The 17,388-nt window shown below is 46.5% G+C and overlaps 4 protein-coding genes across 8 annotated transcripts in view; 2 read left to right on the top strand and 2 right to left on the bottom strand.

Annotated features, from left to right (window-relative positions):
• The window catches only part of LOC108152730, a 57,674-nt gene extending 53,371 nt beyond the window's left edge, over positions 1-4,303 (top strand). For both annotated transcript variants that reach the window (XM_017282271.2, XM_017282270.2), the window contains 5 exons: positions 405-663; positions 732-976; positions 1,044-1,271; positions 1,343-1,494; positions 1,561-4,303. In XM_017282271.2, the coding sequence (XP_017137760.1) occupies positions 405-663; positions 732-976; positions 1,044-1,271; positions 1,343-1,494; positions 1,561-3,738 (3,062 nt within the window). In that variant the 3' untranslated portion in view covers positions 3,739-4,303. The remainder of the gene's footprint in view (positions 1-404; positions 664-731; positions 977-1,043; positions 1,272-1,342; positions 1,495-1,560) is intronic.
• A 1,010-nt stretch (positions 4,304-5,313) lies between these two features.
• Positions 5,314-14,618, bottom strand: LOC108152709 (dnaJ protein homolog 1). Of its 4 annotated transcripts, none has more exons than XM_033386623.1 (3): positions 14,506-14,618; positions 13,835-14,191; positions 5,314-6,510 (listed from the first exon to the last, which is right to left on the bottom strand). In XM_033386623.1, the coding sequence occupies exons 2-3, from the start codon at positions 14,169-14,171 to the stop codon at positions 5,792-5,794; spliced, it is 1,056 nt and encodes a 351-aa protein (XP_033242514.1). In that variant the 5' UTR covers positions 14,172-14,191; positions 14,506-14,618; the 3' UTR covers positions 5,314-5,791. The 4 variants fall into 4 exon arrangements, with proteins under 4 accessions (XP_033242514.1, XP_033242513.1, XP_033242515.1 ...); XM_033386622.1 differs by having other exon boundaries at positions 5,314-5,857; positions 13,182-14,191; XM_033386624.1 differs by lacking the exon at positions 14,506-14,618 and adding an exon at positions 14,245-14,266 and having other exon boundaries at positions 5,314-5,857; positions 13,182-14,191.
• On the bottom strand, positions 8,720-10,035 carry LOC117186222 (2-oxoisovalerate dehydrogenase subunit beta, mitochondrial-like). Its single transcript, XM_033386620.1, has one exon. It carries the CDS (start codon positions 9,974-9,976, stop codon positions 8,882-8,884), a length of 1,095 nt encoding a protein of 364 aa, XP_033242511.1. The 5' UTR covers positions 9,977-10,035; the 3' UTR covers positions 8,720-8,881.
• A 1,742-nt stretch (positions 14,619-16,360) lies between the features above and the next one.
• LOC108165442 (enhancer of rudimentary homolog) lies at positions 16,361-16,708 on the top strand. The gene has a single exon (XM_017301480.1). The coding sequence runs from the start codon at positions 16,361-16,363 to the stop codon at positions 16,706-16,708; it is 348 nt and encodes a 115-aa protein (XP_017156969.1).
• Positions 16,709-17,388: the final 680 nt, after the last annotated feature.

Genomic DNA, 17,388 nt, shown 5'->3' on the forward strand with positions numbered 1-17,388 from the left:
GTTAGCGATGCCTCTGGCCATATAAGCAGCAGGAGGAGGAGGATGAGGAGGAGGAGGAGGTGCAGGGAATCGATGCGGCATGACCTCCTACGAGACAGAGACGGAGAGAGAGCGTGAGCGTGAGAGGTCACTGACGATGCTGATGATCTTGATTCGGTTTAATTACCCCGGCCATTCGATTTGTGGCCAAAATGCCAAGCGAGCCAAGGCAAACCGAGGGGCAGTCTCCCCCCTGGTGGCCACCCAAAATGCCCGCGAGTTTCGTTGCAAAAATGCGAGCAAGTTGTGATGCCCCAAAATGGGGCGTAGCTGGTTTGTGGCAGCGATGATTAGCCTTATTCGTAGCATGACCATCAAAAACTCACTGTGCCCCCCACCCCCTTCCACCCATTCGCTCGTTGCAGGCGACATTGACGATTGCATTGTGACGCCAACGGTTCAGGGACAGTTCACGCCGCTGCCGGAGGCGCTCTGCGACGTGATCATGGACCTCACCGCCGAGGGACAGTCGGCCACCGTGGAGCATGTGCGCGGCAAGCTGGGCGCCCGCTTCCCCCACATGACGACCCCCGCCACGGAGGTGATCTACGACACGCTGGCCCAGCTGATGCAGGAGCAGAAGATCTACCAGACGTCGAAGGGATACTTTATCTTTACGCCAGAGTGAGTGTGCCCCTTGACCCGATATATCCTTGGGCTCCATAACCATAACCCCCGTGGCTCCCCCGCAGACGACGCCGCAGTCGGTCGCGACCGCGAAGCAATCACCATCAGATGAACGGGGGCCTGGCCTACGCCCAGCTGGAGGAGGAGGAGCAGCAGCACAGCGACGATGTGGTGCCCCAAGAGGCACGCACCATGCTCATGTCCAACTCGGAGGCCCTGCACTCGCTGTACGGCGAGATATCCACGGAGCGGGACGGCGACCTCACCCACCAGTGCATCCAAACGAATCTGGCGGATGTGATCTGCGGAGGTGAGTCGACACAACGCTGAATCAATCGCCAGTCAATCCATCAATCAATCAACCAATCCATCAACAGGCAACCCCAACGACAAGATCATTTACCCAAGGGCGGCCAAGCGACGCAGCGCCTCGTTTCCGACGCCACGCAGCTTGGAGCGGCGGCACAGTTTGCGGCTCTTTGGATCATCGAAGCGCCTGCAACGCTGCGCCTCCACCCGGAGTCTGTCCAAGACGTACGCCCAGACGCTGAACACCACGGACAGCAGCAGCTCGGAATACCAAAGCACAGATTCGTCATCACCCAGTAAGTGGAAGATCCTCAGCCGTCCCCTGGACGATCCAAACTAATCCGATTTATGACTTGTGATTCCACAGAAAAAGGATCTTTGCTCTCACGCCTGTTCCGACGCAGTGGCAGAGCCAAGCAGCGCCAGATCGAGACATATTCCGCACAGTTCCCGCCCGCAGAGTGGTTCAACACGCGAGCCGTCCATCTGCACAGCGTGGGCACCCAAACGGCCGAGCATGTAAGCATTGCAAGCAATCACTTTCCAAGCCCATTCCCATTCTAAGCCCGTTCCCGTCTCCTGCAGGACATGCCTGTGGCCCACACCCTCTCCAATTCGACCTTCTACGACGGCTCGGAGCTGAGCCAGCGCTCGTCGACGCTGCCGCGTCGCCACCGCCGTCACATGTCCAGCGAATCGACCTTCTTGATATCCTCGCGCGACTGCTCGCCCATCCGACGCCGTTCGCCGGTCTACTGCAGCGGCTCGCTACCTCGCTCCACGCAGTCCATACCAGCCACCACAGTCACGACGACAGCCGCCAAGATGAACCACTCCTCGGCCACGCTCTCGCGCCTGGGCCACCCGATGGGGCAAGGGCACGGGCACGGACAGGGGCACGGGCAGGGGCAAACGCCCCCAAAGACAGCACAAAAGTCGGTGATTGGGAAGCACATCTTTGAGAGCTCGCCCTCGCGCTCCGCCACACTGAAGGCGGCGGCGGCCAAGCGCCAGACGGACGGACTGATCATCAACAGCTGCACGGACAACAAGGCCACGTACAGGAGCCTGCAGAGCAGCGGCCCCTCCAGCCTGGAGTCGTGCAAGACGTCCTCGATGTTCGCGAGCGGCCCCTCGAGCATCGACAGCATCGGCAAGGTCTCGTTCAGCCAGAAGACCAGCGGCCATTCTAGTCTCGATTCGCAGTGTTCCACCAACACCGCCGTGGTGGCGCCCCCTTCAACGGGCAGCAGTGGCATCGGCGGCGGCGGCGGCAGTGGCAGCAGTGGCGGCAGCACGCGTTCCATTCTGCTGCTGAACGGTTCGCCGCGGGGCACGCCGCGTCACCAGGCGATGCGGGCCCGCGTGGCCGAGGCCCAGGCCCAGAGGCAGAGGGCCAGCACACCGAATCGCATCCTGGAGGAGCTCAGCTACCCCCACACCCACACGCACACCCACAACGGAGTGCCCAACTCGAGCAGCAACAACTCGATCACGCTGCAGGTCACGACCACGTCGAGCGGGGGCGGCCAGAGCATACCCAGCACCAAGATCTTTGTGCAGAACTCGCCGGTGAGGAGCGTGATCACCCTGGAGAACGGCAAGATGCTGGAGAACTCGAATGTGTTCATCATCAACAACGAAACGATGACGAACGAGCGGGGGGAGATCATCAAGAAGACCCTCTCCAAGCAGACCTCGTCCCCAGCTGCAGCGGCCGCTCCGGCGTCTGCTCCAGCGGCCACCTCCACGCCAGTCCGCCAGACAGCAGCCCAACAACAACAGCAGCAGCAGCAGCAGCAGCAGCAGCAGGAGTCTGTGTCCAACGAGCAGACCCTCAGCGAAACGGAGGCCAACTCGGAGACCTGTGACTCCATTTCGTTCATCAGCGAGAGCTGCTCGCCGGACAACACGTGCCCCGTCGACATGCCAGAGATCCCGGAGATCCCGATCTACGACGGCGGCAAGTACGCCAAGAACACCAACAATGATGCCACAATGAACAACAGCCGGAAGCTCTGCCTCCAGCTGGCGAACGGGATTGCCTACAAGAACAATGTCCTGAAGAACGAGTCGCAGCCGAACTCGCCCAGTGCCGAGCAGCAGCAGCCCCTGAAGCTGGCGGCCCTGGCCAAGCAGGACTTCGAGATCGCCGGGTCCGTGGGCAATCTGCACTTTTACGAGAAGAGCTCCAAGGATCTGGGCCCGGCGCAGAGCAACCACAATCTGATGATGAACAGCAGCTCCGATCTGAAGCACCTCTGCTACGAGTCCGTCTGCCAGCTGCAGAAGGGTTCGATGAACGGCGACGAGATGGCGCTGGCCCACCTGCTGCGCAAGTCGAACAATCCGAATCCGGTGGGTAGCGAGCCCAATCTGGCGCAGAAGGATCTGGCCAACGACAAGGCCATGGACAAGGAGGGCATCGACCGGCGTCTCAGCCTGACCAAGGAGTCCCTGGAGCAGGGCATGGGCATGGGCATGGGAATGGGCATGGGCAGTGTCTTGGCTGGCGGCAACGAGGAGCTCTACAACTTTCCCAGCCTCACCGACCTGTCGTTCAACTTTACGTCGCTGGCGGCACGCAAGATCCTGCAGGGCGTCAGCCTCAACAGCATCGACACCCTGGTGGAGCTGAACATGGCAGCGGCGGCGGCGGCGGCAGCGGCAGCCGCGAACAATTCAAAGGAGAAGCAGCAAAACAACCAAACAGCGGCGGCCGCAACGGCAGCTTCAGTCTGCACCGACTTCGGGATGGTCTAGATGGGATGGGCCCCACGGCAGGGCAGAGCAGCCTCTTAGTATAATCAAACGAAAAATCTTAGCATCTACGAGATAGTAGGGATAGGAGGATAGGGAGATATCTCTGCACTTGGCATTTGGCATTTGGCAACTTTGTGTAATTTATTACGATTGATTTCCCCATTTGATAGCAGCAATTTGTAATGTATGTGTTTTTTTTTTTTTTGTAGGGTTTTATCGGATGCAACTTTTATTTACAGTGCCAAAATACGTTTAGTTTAATTTTAATTCGCATTATTTCGTACTGCATATTCATGCATGCATGGAAGGACCGCCAAGCGGCTTCGGGGAGGCCCGATTCGTTATGTAAAGATATATAGTACGCGTACATACAAATATTTATGTATGTACGTACAGCAAATATTACGTTCGATGCTTTACGTTTTTTTTTTTTTTTTACATTTATTCAATGCAATTGTTTATAAATACTAACAACGCCCCAAATGCTATCCTATCTATACATATTATACGATATAACGTACATACATATACACACACACACAGACACACACACGCATACACAAAACGAGAAACACAGAAATGTGTACTACGACCATAGAATTTAGCACTTAACGGAGATACAATAATTTTTTTGTACAAGGCCTTAATTAGTAAAGTCAGCAATAATACAACATAAGTTGAAATCACTAATAAAATAAACATATATTATAAAAGCTGTGCTGTGGTTTTACTATCCACCCACCCTTCCCCCTACACCCAACCTTGTACTGGGCTTAAAATTTAACGGCTGCTTTCTGCTTGCATCGTGGCGCCCTCATTGCACTGGTGGCGCTTTAGTGGCGAATTCTGGAACTACATTTGTCTACGCTGTTTTTACATGTTATTTTGCGGAATGTAAGTTCTACATACTAAATGTAACTTCTCATAGTGCTGCAAAGTTACCAATTTATCAATACTTATCAGCGCCAGTACAGTTTGGTTTGGCGCCATTTTCAAACTTGATTCAAGGAGATTTTATCTCATATGTTATAGCGATTTCGAGAAGCTACCATTATTCCACCTAGTAGCGGTAGTTCAAGGCCTTATGCAAAACGTTGCCATTGAAAATGCAATTTTGAATTGTCTTTGCCGTACAAAAAACACTGTTAATTCGTATAAATGTCTTTATTGGTGTTGCTTTCAAATAGTAATAATAATGGTACTAAAACGTACTACGGCCTACAACGAAAGGAATCTATTATTATAGCTGGTAGCATATACGGGGTTTCTTTTTTTTTAGCGAGAATGCCGAAGATATGGGATAACAAAAAAATGTATATATAGTTAAATATGCGACACTTCAGTTTAAGTTTTAAAAAAGGTTTTATTCTTTCACTTAAACTTAGCGTACATTGGCTAGTTATTTCCCCGACGATGACTGAGGTCTGATGTCTTGAACGGAATTAACGTTGGTTGAATTCTCCGACGGTGTCGCGGTCCATTTCGAGCGTGAGATTGTTTATGAGGGTTCGAAGCTGAGGGTGTCGTATTGTTTATAGTATTGTGGGTGCAGGGTAATAGACATAGACAAGGGTATGCGGAGCATGGGCTATAGATGTCACTATATATATTTATTATTTTCTTACTTTTAGTGACAAATCTTTCCTTCAATCAAAGAGATTTCAATACCAGAAATTTTAACCAAAGAAAATGTGGAATTGGTTCACTATTATAGTGTAGTATGTCCGTAATCGATCAGTCTCCGACACAAAACGGGTTCTAACACCCACAACTCAGACCGTCGTGTGTCTGCATTTATTTTTGCTTATCTTATCGCGAATATTAAGCGCCTGCTACTCTCTGGTTTCTGTTTTCTGGTTTCTACTACACATAAATATTTATCTACAGCTGTTTGCCTGGAACACTGTCCAATCGGCGAATCCTACCGCCGCCAAGCTCTATGCGTTTCGAGCTGAAGCGAGCGGTTTACAAAATTGTTTTAAATTTACGTAATACAAACTAAATTAAGGCCTTAACTAAATTAATAACGAATTGGTAGCTCCCCGGTACCCATCTAATTTGGCAGCATCTCCGCCAGCTGGTTCGTCAGGCTGGCCGGCAGTTTGTCCGGGAACTTGATGTCAAAGGCCACTATCAGGTCGCCGCGACGCGATGGTTCCTTGGGGAAGGGCAGGCCGCGGCCATTGATACGTCGCGTGGTAGTGGGCTTGATGATTTCGTTGGCTGAGTTCACGGGGATGCGGTCACCTTGTAGTGTGGGAACGCTCACCGCTGCCCCGCACAGGGCCTGCTTCAAGCTCACCTGAGCGGTATACCGCAGATCGCTGCCCTCGCGCTTGAACTGGCCGTGCGGCTTGTCGCGTATGATGAATATGATGTCCGCAGGGACTTTGTTGGGCGCCTGATCGCCCTCCTTGGGGAAGGTGATCTTTGTGCCCGCCTTCCAGCCCGGCTTCACGGTGATGCTCAGCACCTTTTCCTCTTTGCGCGCATTGCCCGTCTGCGTAATGGACATGCGCGAGATCTTCATCTTCTTGGTGCAGCCTCTGTCGACCTCCTCCAGAGTCACATACAGGTCATGTTCGATGGGCGGATCCTGCTGCTGCTGGCGCTTCCGACTTGGAGCCTGGGCATTGAATGATTGGGAGCGGAAGGCTCCAGCATTGGGATTGAAGCCGCCGAACATATCCTCGGTGGCCATGTTCAGGAAGACCTCATTTGTATTGCTGCAAGGGACGCCACCGATTCCACCAAACGTGTTGTCGCCACCACCAAAGAACGCGCCGAAGGGATCCGCGGCGCCAAAGAACTGTGCGAAAGTGGCACGTGGATCTCCGTGGAACTGATACTGGAACCCGCCGTCGGGCTGGCTCTTGCCATCTGGTCCGGGCATGCCACCCTTCAGCCCCTCCTCGCCGTACTGGTCAAAGATGTCGCGCTTCTTCTTGTCCGACAGCACCTCGTACGCCTCGGCGATCTCCTTGAAGCGTTCCTCGGCCTGTGGACTCTTGTTCTTGTCCGGATGGTATTTTAGTGCCAGCTTGCGATACGCCTTCTTGATTTCATCGTCGTTGGCCTTCTTGTCAATGCCCAGAATCTTGTAGAAGTCCTTGGCCATCTTGCTCAGTCTTTTTCAACCTGAAAGCGAACAGAGAATACAGAGAATATTATAGAACATGTGTACTGATTACCACTTCGCTTCGATTGTTTTTTCAATGGAATTTTCTAGAACACCGAGTTGTGCAACGACACAGCCCCTGTGCTTTCGCTTGGGTTGGTGCTGGTGCTGATGTGTTGTCATTTTTCCCCCACGAGCTACGTCGTCCCGCCCCTGTGCATGTCTCTAATATAATATTCTCCCACACACCACACATCACACACCATACATTAGGCATTTGGGAATGCCATGCGAATATGTTAATTTGAAGTATCAATTCCATTTTGCTACTCACCTAAAATGCTGTTTGCTCTTTGCTAAAACTATTTCCACTTCACTTTTCAATTTTCTTTCTCCTGTTGTACGCGTTTGTATTATTTATATATATAACACGTTCTTGAAAATAATAGATGACGTTCTCAATCAATTTTATTTTTTTCTCGTTTGCTGTGTTAGCACACACCCTTGTTGCTCAGTCGTTTGATAAAATTTTTTTGTTTGTCGCCCGAATATCGCAGGCCTTTATATAGACTTGGTTCCGTCTGCTCGTCGAATTTTCTCGATGTTTCTCGCTGCTTGGAGAACTTAACCCACTTAGGCCCCCTCTTTATATAAACATGTGGACAGCTTGAGTAAACCATGAAAAAATAATACTGTTTGGAAATTCTTCTGATACATATATATATATTTTTTTTACTTAACAAAAATAATGACTACAAAATCTTTTACCGGAACTGCGCTCAATTCTTCAAATTTAATTTTTTTTCGTGGAGCTTATTTTAATACAATGGGTTAATCGGTCTCTGTCCATGAACGGAAATCGTTTCCTCGATTTTGATATTCGACTGAATATTATCAGCTATCTAGGACTGTCAGCCCTAAGGACATAATTTTCTTCGATAGATGAATCAATTTTGTTCAAGAATAGTCCTATTTAAGGATGTTTTCTTTTTTTGACTGTCTAAAAAAGGTTCAAGCAAAAGAGTCAACCAAAAATCCGACTAATTCAAAGAAACGGCTATCGATACTATCGACTGCGCGCCAAAGTGGAATTGCTTGAAAATGAATGAGTGAAAAGGATACAAATGCACTCCTGTGGAATAAATGATGCAAGGAAGCACTATGTAAGAGAGCGTATGGAAGTTTATCGACGTCAAATATACAGAAAGGTATATAGTATACCGTAAACGGCTTATCGCCCAAAGTCCGTCTGCCCATCGAAATATCTCGATGTTTCTCGCAGCTTAGAGTTGCTGTGGAATGACAGCGCTGCTACAACCGATAAGAAGGCGGGAGTTCTTGAAATACTGACTACTGAAATCTGACTGCACGATGCTATCGACTATCATTGATTGTAATGCGGCCACACTTAGGGATTGTAGAATGCATGCGCTAGCATGCAAACGTTCTTCTTCTAAGCGCCAACATTTAAAACAGTAAGTTCAGGTAAAGTCCATAGGGACAACAGGAAAACACTATGTAATATTTAACACAATTCCCTGCATAGTGTTCAATGAGCTAACAGAGAAAGAACCAATGGTCTGCTGTCGTTACAGATGGATGTTAATTAAGCAGCGAGTTAACAGCGACAAAAAGCGATGTGCGAAAACTATGCTCTTCTTCGCTCTCGCTTTTGCTATGAGATGGGGAGAGATAAGATAAACACAGAAACAAAGGCCGATTTCAAAGCAGAGCTTTGAGCATGCACTCTTATCGCTCTTCACATACATATGTAAACAATTGTTCGACCACAAGCTTTCGCTCTCCTATTTTGAAATGAGCTTAGGGGATTTAGTACTTTGAGCTGGCCACGCTGCTGCATTCTTTTTTTTTTTTTTTTTTTTTTTTTTTTTTTTACATTTTAAAAACAAACATTTTATTTGTCACATGTGGGGCAGACATGTTGTTACATAGAAATTACAGTAAAAAATAAGGGTAAATAAATGCATCCGTTTCGATTGAAATGTTGTTGAAGCTTCTGAAGCTTTAATAGTTGACAATGTCTTTAACAGCTGCCAGGCAGCGCAGCTTGTCTGGCAGGTAAAATGGCTCAAAAACGTGTGGAAATGGGGTATTCCATCCGGTCACTCTCTTAACTGGCGCTTCAAGGTTCAAAAAACACTTGTCTTGAATGTATGCAGCTATCTCAGAGCCAAGTCCTTGGGTAAACGGAGCTTCATGTGAGATTACAACACGGCCGGTTTTTCTTGCAGAGTTACAAATGGTATTAGTGTCCCAAGGCAAAACTGACACTAAGTCTATAACTTCACAGTCAATATTATGTCTTTCTTTTGCCAACTCTGCAACTTCTAAAAGGACATGGACCTGTGTACCCCAGCCAATAAGTGTCACGCCTTTTCCATTCCGTAAAATATCCGCTTGGCCTAGCTCAGAGGTGTAATATTCTGTAGGCACATCCTCAACAGCTGCACGATACAATGTTTTTGGTTCAAAAACTATGCAGGGATTTGGGTCGCGAATGCAGGCTAACAGCAGACCCTTTGCCTTAATCGGTCCACGTGGAACCACAACGCGAAGACCTGGCGTGTGAGCAAAGTATGCTTCAGGACTTTGGGAATGGTAGAGTGCTCCATGACCCACAGCTCCGCACGGAACCCGAAAAGTTAATGAACCGCAGTCGAAAAGGCCGCCGCTTCGATATCTATATTTAGCGGCTTCATTCACGATCTGGTCAAAACTTGGAAATATATAATCCGCAAATTGAATTTCAGCAATTGCAGTAGCCCCGGCGTTAGCTACACCGATAGCAAAACCTGCGATTCCCTGCTCACACAATGGTGAATTAAAAACTCGATCCTTTCCGTATTTATCTCTCAGGTTAACAGAACAACGGAAAACTCCACCAAAGCCCACATCCTCTCCAAACAGCAGTGCCGTGCTGTCTTCTTGAAGAGCCAAATCCATGGCATTATTTATTGCGCTAAACATATTCATTTTTTTCGCATTGCCAGATCCCGCAGCTGTGGGATAATACGTAAAATGTGACCGGGTCATTGAAGGCGGTCTCATTTTTAACCGTAATGTATTAAAACAGGAGCGCGCTGCTTTAGAAACTCTCATTTTTTCAAATTTGAATGAGACTAGCTATGTAGACAAACTTAAGTGCAAACTATTGCGTAATTAATCACAGCTTTCTCAGTTCACCCCCGCTCGGTCCCTCATTCAAAGCGGTCAATAATTAAATCGTGCGTTTAAATTCTAGAGTTGTGCGCGTGCGTCACGCGTTAGGCGTTAAGTCAAGTGCAAAATGAAACGCGCTACTGGCAAAAAGTGAGTGAAAGCGCAAATAAGAATAACAAAAATTCAACTCTTTCTGGAATTTAAGTTGGAATAAGTGAGTATATTATATATTCTACTATTTATTATATTAAATTTTATGCATATTATATTATATATTACTATGCACTCTAGAAGTTTTAGGAAAGCGATATATTCCCCTCTCTATTGTGATTGATTTTAAGCCATATGTAATCGAAATAGTAGGCCCTGTACTGACATTTCATTTTAAATGTCAAATCCCAGCAGGCGTGCACCTCACAGAACTGCAACATCATTTCTGACATTCTGTCCAGAAAAAAAGCAGCCTTTTGTGTGTAAAATCTCGTGAAAAGAATAAAAAAAAAATTTTATTATCGAAAATGCCTTGCACAATTCTTCTACTGGTCCAGCCCGACGAGCGTCTGGGGAAGCGCACCTACTTCCGTTTCCAGAGCATCGAAGACTTGGTGGATCGCGTGTGCGCCATCTACGAGGGGCTTCTGCAGCGCAAATACCCCGGAATGCCTGTCATACACTACGACATCGCCGAACTGTTCGACTTCATGGACGAGCTGAAGGACATCGTCTGCTTGGTGCAACAGGAGGGCGCCAGCGAGTACGTGCCGCGCAACACGCAGTGGATCAAGGAGCAGATATTTGTAAAACTGAACACCTTGAAAAAGGAACAAGCCAAAAAGGACCGCGAATACTCAGAAGAAGATGCATGAAGGATAAACAGTTCGCGGAGAACAATAAAAGACTTTAATTAGAAATAGTTGATATTTTGATTGCAAGGATGGGCATAGATGTGCTTGATTAGCAAGGATATAAAAAGCCTAAACCTCCGAAGCTGTCCACCATTTCCAGAGCTTTCCCTCTCTCTCTCGCTCTCCTTCATTCTGGACAGCACCACAGCGGGGTTGGGATTTGGATTTTAGTTGGATTTCTCTTCCTCTTGTTCTTGCTGTAGCATTTCTTGCAAGTCATGATGCAATTATACAAGGTGGTCTCGTCGGGAGCCGAAGTTCGTTCGTGTTGTCCCTTATCGTCAGTGCATGCTTGCTGTTGATGATGAAGGTTGTTCACGGACGATTTTTTTGATATATTCTTAACCCTTACGTCCCGACAGCAAAAAAATTACATATTGCATATTATATAAATAGCATATAAAAAAAAATATCAGAATTATAAGTAATATTTATATATTATGCAAAAGAAAAATTTTTAATGGCTGCATAAAATTTAAATATTAATATATCAGTAAAATCATTTTATTTTAAAATTTTAAGCCCCACGGGCCTGTTAAGGGTTAATCAACATCAACATATGCCGTCTCACTCACACTCACTATACTATGTGGCTTTCATTCGCACTTATTGCTAGCATACGTTAAGGGACTGACTTTTGCCGACGAGACCGCCTTGTATAATTGCATCATGGACGAGACCACCTTGTATAATTGCATCATGTTGCAAGTTGTGTGTCTCTTTCCTTGTCTCGTGTGTCAGACATTTGACAGTTGTTTTTGCCACCCGGCGAGAAACAACTATAAAATGCAACATCGAATATATTCAGCGATACAGCAATATGTGAACAGGTGGGGTGAGTGTTTTGCTATTATATTTTTCAATATTAATAATATTTGAATTTGAATTTAATTTGCTGTGTACTAGCGATACCTGTTAAGACGATTATCATCGACTGTATGGTTTGTGGTCACACTTAGGGATGGTAGAAAGCATACAATGTTTTCGATGTTTCTAAGCGCCAAATTTAAACTGAAATTCAAAATCAGAAAAGTTCTGAATTATTTGAAGCTATTTGTTTTTCTTTTTGTTATGGTTCGTTGGATGAAATTTAGTGGAAAGAGTGTTTGGTAAAGTGAAAGAGTGTTGTGGGGTAGAGAGCTCAGATAAGAGAAGTTTTCAAATGCTTTGAGTGTTTGTTACATCATTGCACCTGTCTTCCAGGCTAAGTAGCCAGCAAAAGGACGAACTTTTTGCCAGCCTAAACTCTATTTTCATTTATCCACAAGTTTGTCCGCTCCTTCGTAATTGTTTGCCATATTTTATTAAGTGCTTGAAGTTGGCTTAAAATAAACACGATAAACTCTCTCCCGGAAGTGAAGTGAAGTGAAGTAGAACCTGTCGCTCATCCGCATCCGCTCCGCTCCCTTTGCTGTGGACACCGCTTGTTGAAAACATTCCGTGCTTCTTTGACACTTTGGTAAGCCCCCTCTCAACTACCACGCCCACTGGTACTGCCACCGCTACTGGCAACCTCTCTCTAAAGCCATTTTCTAATGTCTCTGTTCGGAAAATTTGTCGTTTGCACTGGGCAAATGTTTACTTATGTATTTCTTTCGGTCCTGGGCACCCGTGCCCCTTCGTGCGGATGGCGTGGAGGTGTTAAATGGCGCCGACTTTAACTCTGGCAAATATTTCCTGTGGTAAACTTTTTGCTGGCTTTTTTACTTTTGTTTAATTTGTTTTGGTTTTTGCATTTTATCGCCAACTTAATTGACTGGGAGGAGGGGCAAGGTGTCGAGTGATGAATCGAGGGGACAGCGTCACAAATATTCTGCCATTCACCGATTCCATTCTGATGCCGATGTCGTTGCCAGGGGGTTATGGGCTATAAAAAGTCGGATCGACGCACACACGGTTATCGCTCATACATTTCCATTCATTAGACAGGGGACAGGACTGATGACAGTGGCTGTTTGACAATAACTATGCCCATGGCCCTAGCTGCCACGCCCCATCCAGGCAATTTGTAACGCCTTTTGCTGTCATCTCTCCTGTCGGAGCGTAGAATGGTATCCATAAAAGTCTCTGTCCCAGTGTCCCAGTCGCCCAGTCTCCAAATTTCGGCAAATTGTTCCCGTTTATTTCGCCTGATAATGTCTCAATAAAATCTGTTCGGGCGGCTAGATACTATATCTTGAAGGCTAGGTGTGTGTGTGCGAGTGCTTGTCTGCTATGAGCCAGAACTTGATGAACTTGATGTCAAAGGCCACTATCAGGTCGCCGCGACGCGATGGTTCCTTGGGGAAGGGCAGGCCGCGGCCATTGATACGTCGCGTGGTGGTGGGCTTGATGATTTCGTTGGCTGAGTTCACGGGGATGCGGTCACCTTGTAGTGTGGGAACGCTCACCGCTGCCCCGCACAGGGCCTGCTTCAAGCTGACCTGAGCGGTATACCGCAGATCGCTGCCCTCGCGCTTGAACTGGCCGTGCGGCTTGTCGCGTATGATGAATATGATGTCCGCAGGGACTTTGTTGGGCGCCTGATCGCCCTCCTTGGGGAAGGTGATCTTTGTGCCCGCCTTCCAGCCCGGCTTCACGGTGATGCTCAGCACCTTTTCCTCTTTGCGCGCATTGCCCGTCTGCGTAATGGACATGCGCGAGATCTTTATATTCTTGGTGCAGCCTCTGTCGACCTCCTCCAGAGTCACATACAGGTCATGTTCGATGGGCGGATCCTGCTGCTGCTGGCGCTTCCGACTTGGAGCCTGGGCATTGAATGATTGGGAGCGGAAGGCTCCAGCATTGGGATTGAAGCCGCCGAACATATCCTCGGCGCCCATGTTCAGGAAGACCTCATTTGTATTGCTGCAAGGGACGCCACCGATTCCACCAAACGTGTTGTCGCCACCACTAAAGAACACGCCGAAGGGATCCGCGGTCTGTGCGAAAGTGGCACGTGGATCTCCGTGGAACTGATACTGGAACCCGCCGTCGGGCTGGCTCTTGCCATCTGGTCCGGGCATGCCACCCTTCAGCCCCTCCTCGCCGTACTGGTCAAAGATGTCGCGCTTCTTCTTGTCCGACAGCACCTCGTACGCCTCGGTGATCTCCTTGAAGCGTTCCTCGGCCTGTGGACTCTTGTTCTTGTCCGGATGGTATTTTAGTGCCAGCTTGCGATACGTCTTCTTGATTTCATCGTCGTTGGCCTTCTTGTCAATGCCCAGAATCTTGTAGAAGTCCTTGGCCATCTTGCTCAGTCTTTTTCAACCTGAAAGCGAACAGAGAATACAGAGAATATTATAGAACATGTGTACTGATTACCACTTCGCTTCGATTGTTTTTTCAATGGAATTTTCTAGAACACCGAGTTGTGCAACGACACAGCCCCTGTGCTTTCGCTTGGGTTGGTGCTGGTGCTGATGTGTTGTCATTTTTCCCCCACGAGCTACGTCGTCCCGCCCCTGTGCATGTCTCTAATATAATATTCTCCCACACACCACACATCACACACCATACATTAGGCATTTGGGAATGCCATGCGAATATGTTAATTTGAAGTATCAATTCCATTTTGCTACTCACCTAAAATGCTGTTTGCTCTTTGCTAAAACTATTTCCACTTCACTTTTCAATTTTCTTGCTCGTCGAATTTTCTCGATGTTTCTCGCTGCTTGGAGAACTTAACCCACTTAGGCCCCCCCCTTCATATAAACATGTGGACAGCTTGAGTAAACCATGAAAAAATAATACTGTTTGGAAATTCTTCTGATACATATATATATATTTTTTTTACTTAACAAAAATAATGACTACAAAATCTTTTACCGGAACTGCGCTCAATTCTTCAAATTTAATTTTTTTTCGTGGAGCTTATTTTAATACAATGGGTTAATCGGTCTCTGTCCATGAACGGAAATCGTTTCCTCGATTTTGATATTCGACTGAATATTATCAGCTATCTAGGACTGTCAGCCCTAAGGACATAATTTTCTTCGATAGATGAATCAATTTTGTTCAAGAATAGTCCTATTTAAGGATGTTTTCTTTTTTTGACTGTCTAAAAAAGGTTCAAGCAAAAGAGCCAACCAAAAATCCGACTAATTCAAAGAAACGGCTATCGATACTATCGACTGCGCGCCAAAGTGGAATTGCTTGAAAATGAATGAGTGAAAAGGATACAAATGCACTCCTGTGGAATAAATGATGCAAGGAAGCACTATGTAAGAGAGCGTATGGAAGTTTATCGACGTCAAATATACAGAAAGGTATATAGTATACCGTAAACGGCTTATCGCCCAAAGTCCGTCTGCCCATCGAAATATCTCGATGTTTCTCGCAGCTTAGAGTTGCTGTGGAATGACAGCGCTGCTACAACCGATAAGAAGGCGGGAGTTCTTGAAATACTGACTACTGAAATCTGACTGCACGATGCTATCGACTATCATTGATTGTAATGCGGCCACACTTAGGGATTGTAGAATGCATGCGCTAGCATGCAAACGTTCTTCTTCTAAGCGCCAACATTTAAAACAGTAAGTTCAGGTAAAGTCCATAGGGACAACAGGAAAACACTATGTAATATTTAACACAATTCCCTGCATAGAGTTCAATGAGCTAACAGAGAAAGAACCAATGGTCTACTGTCGTTACAGATGGATGTTAATTAAGCAGCGAGTTAACAGCGACAAAAAGCGATGTGCGAAAACTATGCTCTTCTTCGCTCTCGCTTTTGCTATGAGATGGGGAGAGATAAGATAAACACAGAAACAAAGGCCGATTTCAAAGCAGAGCTTTGAGCATGCACTCTTATCGCTCTTCACATACATATGTAAACAATTGTTCGACCACAAGCTTTCGCTCTCCTATTTTGAAATGAGCTTAGGGGATTTAGTACTTTGAGCCGGCCACGCTGCTGCATTCTTATCACAGCTTTCTCAGTTCACCCCCGCTCGGTCCCTCATTCAAAGCGGTCAATAATTAAATCGTGCGTTTAAATTCTAGAGTTGTGCGCGTGCGTCACGCGTTAGGCGTTAAGTCAAGTGCAAAATGAAACGCGCTACTGGCAAAAAGTGAGTGAAAGCGCAAATAAGAATAACAAAAATTCAACTCTTTCTGGAATTTAAGTTGGAATAAGTGAGTATATTATATATTCTACTATTTATTATATTAAATTTTATGCATATTATATTATATATTACTATGCACTCTAGAAGTTTTAGGAAAGCGATATATTCCCCTCTCTATTGTGATTGATTTTAAGCCATATGTAATCGAAATAGTAGGCCCTGTACTGACATTTCATTTTAAATGTCAAATCCCAGCAGGCGTGCACCTCACAGAACTGCAACATCATTTCTGACATTCTGTCCAGAAAAAAAGCAGCGTTTTGTGTGTAAAATCTCGTGAAAAGAATAAAAAAAAAATTTTATTATCGAAAATGCCTTGCACAATTCTTCTACTGGTCCAGCCCGACGAGCGTCTGGGGAAGCGCACCTACTTCCGTTTCCAGAGCATCGAAGACTTGGTGGATCGCGTGTGCGCCATCTACGAGGGGCTTCTGCAGCGCAAATACCCCGGAATGCCTGTCATACACTACGACATCGCCGAACTGTTCGACTTCATGGACGAGCTGAAGGACATCGTCTGCTTGGTGCAACAGGAGGGCGCCAGCGAGTACGTGCCGCGCAACACGCAGTGGATCAAGGAGCAGATATTTGTAAAACTGAACACCTTGAAAAAGGAACAAGCCAAAAAGGACCGCGAATACTCAGAAGAAGATGCATGAAGGATAAACAGTTCGCGGAGAACAATAAAAGACTTTAATTAGAAATAGTTGATATTTTGATTGCAAGGATGGGCATAGATGTGCTTGATTAGCAAGGATATAAAAAGCCTAAACCTCCGAAGCTGTCCACCATTTCCAGAGCTTTCCCTCTCTCTCTCGCTCTCCTTCATTCTGGACAGCACCACAGCGGGGTTGGGATTTGGATTTTAGTTGGATTTCTCTTCCTCTTGTTCTTGCTGTAGCATTTCTTGCAAGTCATGATGCAATTATACAAGGTGGTCTCGTCGGGAGCCGAAGTTCGTTCGTGTTGTCCCTTATCGTCAGTGCATGCTTGCTGTTGATGATGAAGGTTGTTCACGGACGATTTTTTTGATATATTCTTAACCCTTATGTCCCGACAGCAAAAAAATTACATATTGAATATTATATAAATAGCATATAAAAAAAAATATCACAGAATTAGAAGTAATATTTATATATTATGCAAAAGAAAATTTTAATATAACTAAAAATGTTGAAGAAAAATTTTTAATGGCTGCATAAAATTTAAATATTAATATATCAGTAAAATCATTTTATTTTAAAATTTTAAGCCCCACGGGCCTGTTAAGGGTTAATCAACATCAACATATGCCGTCTCACTCACACTCACTATACTATGTGCCTTTCATTCGCACTTA

This window comes from Drosophila miranda, chromosome XR (assembly GCF_003369915.1).
Source record: "Drosophila miranda strain MSH22 chromosome XR, D.miranda_PacBio2.1, whole genome shotgun sequence".
Classification (NCBI taxonomy): Eukaryota; Metazoa; Arthropoda; class Insecta; order Diptera; family Drosophilidae; genus Drosophila; species Drosophila miranda.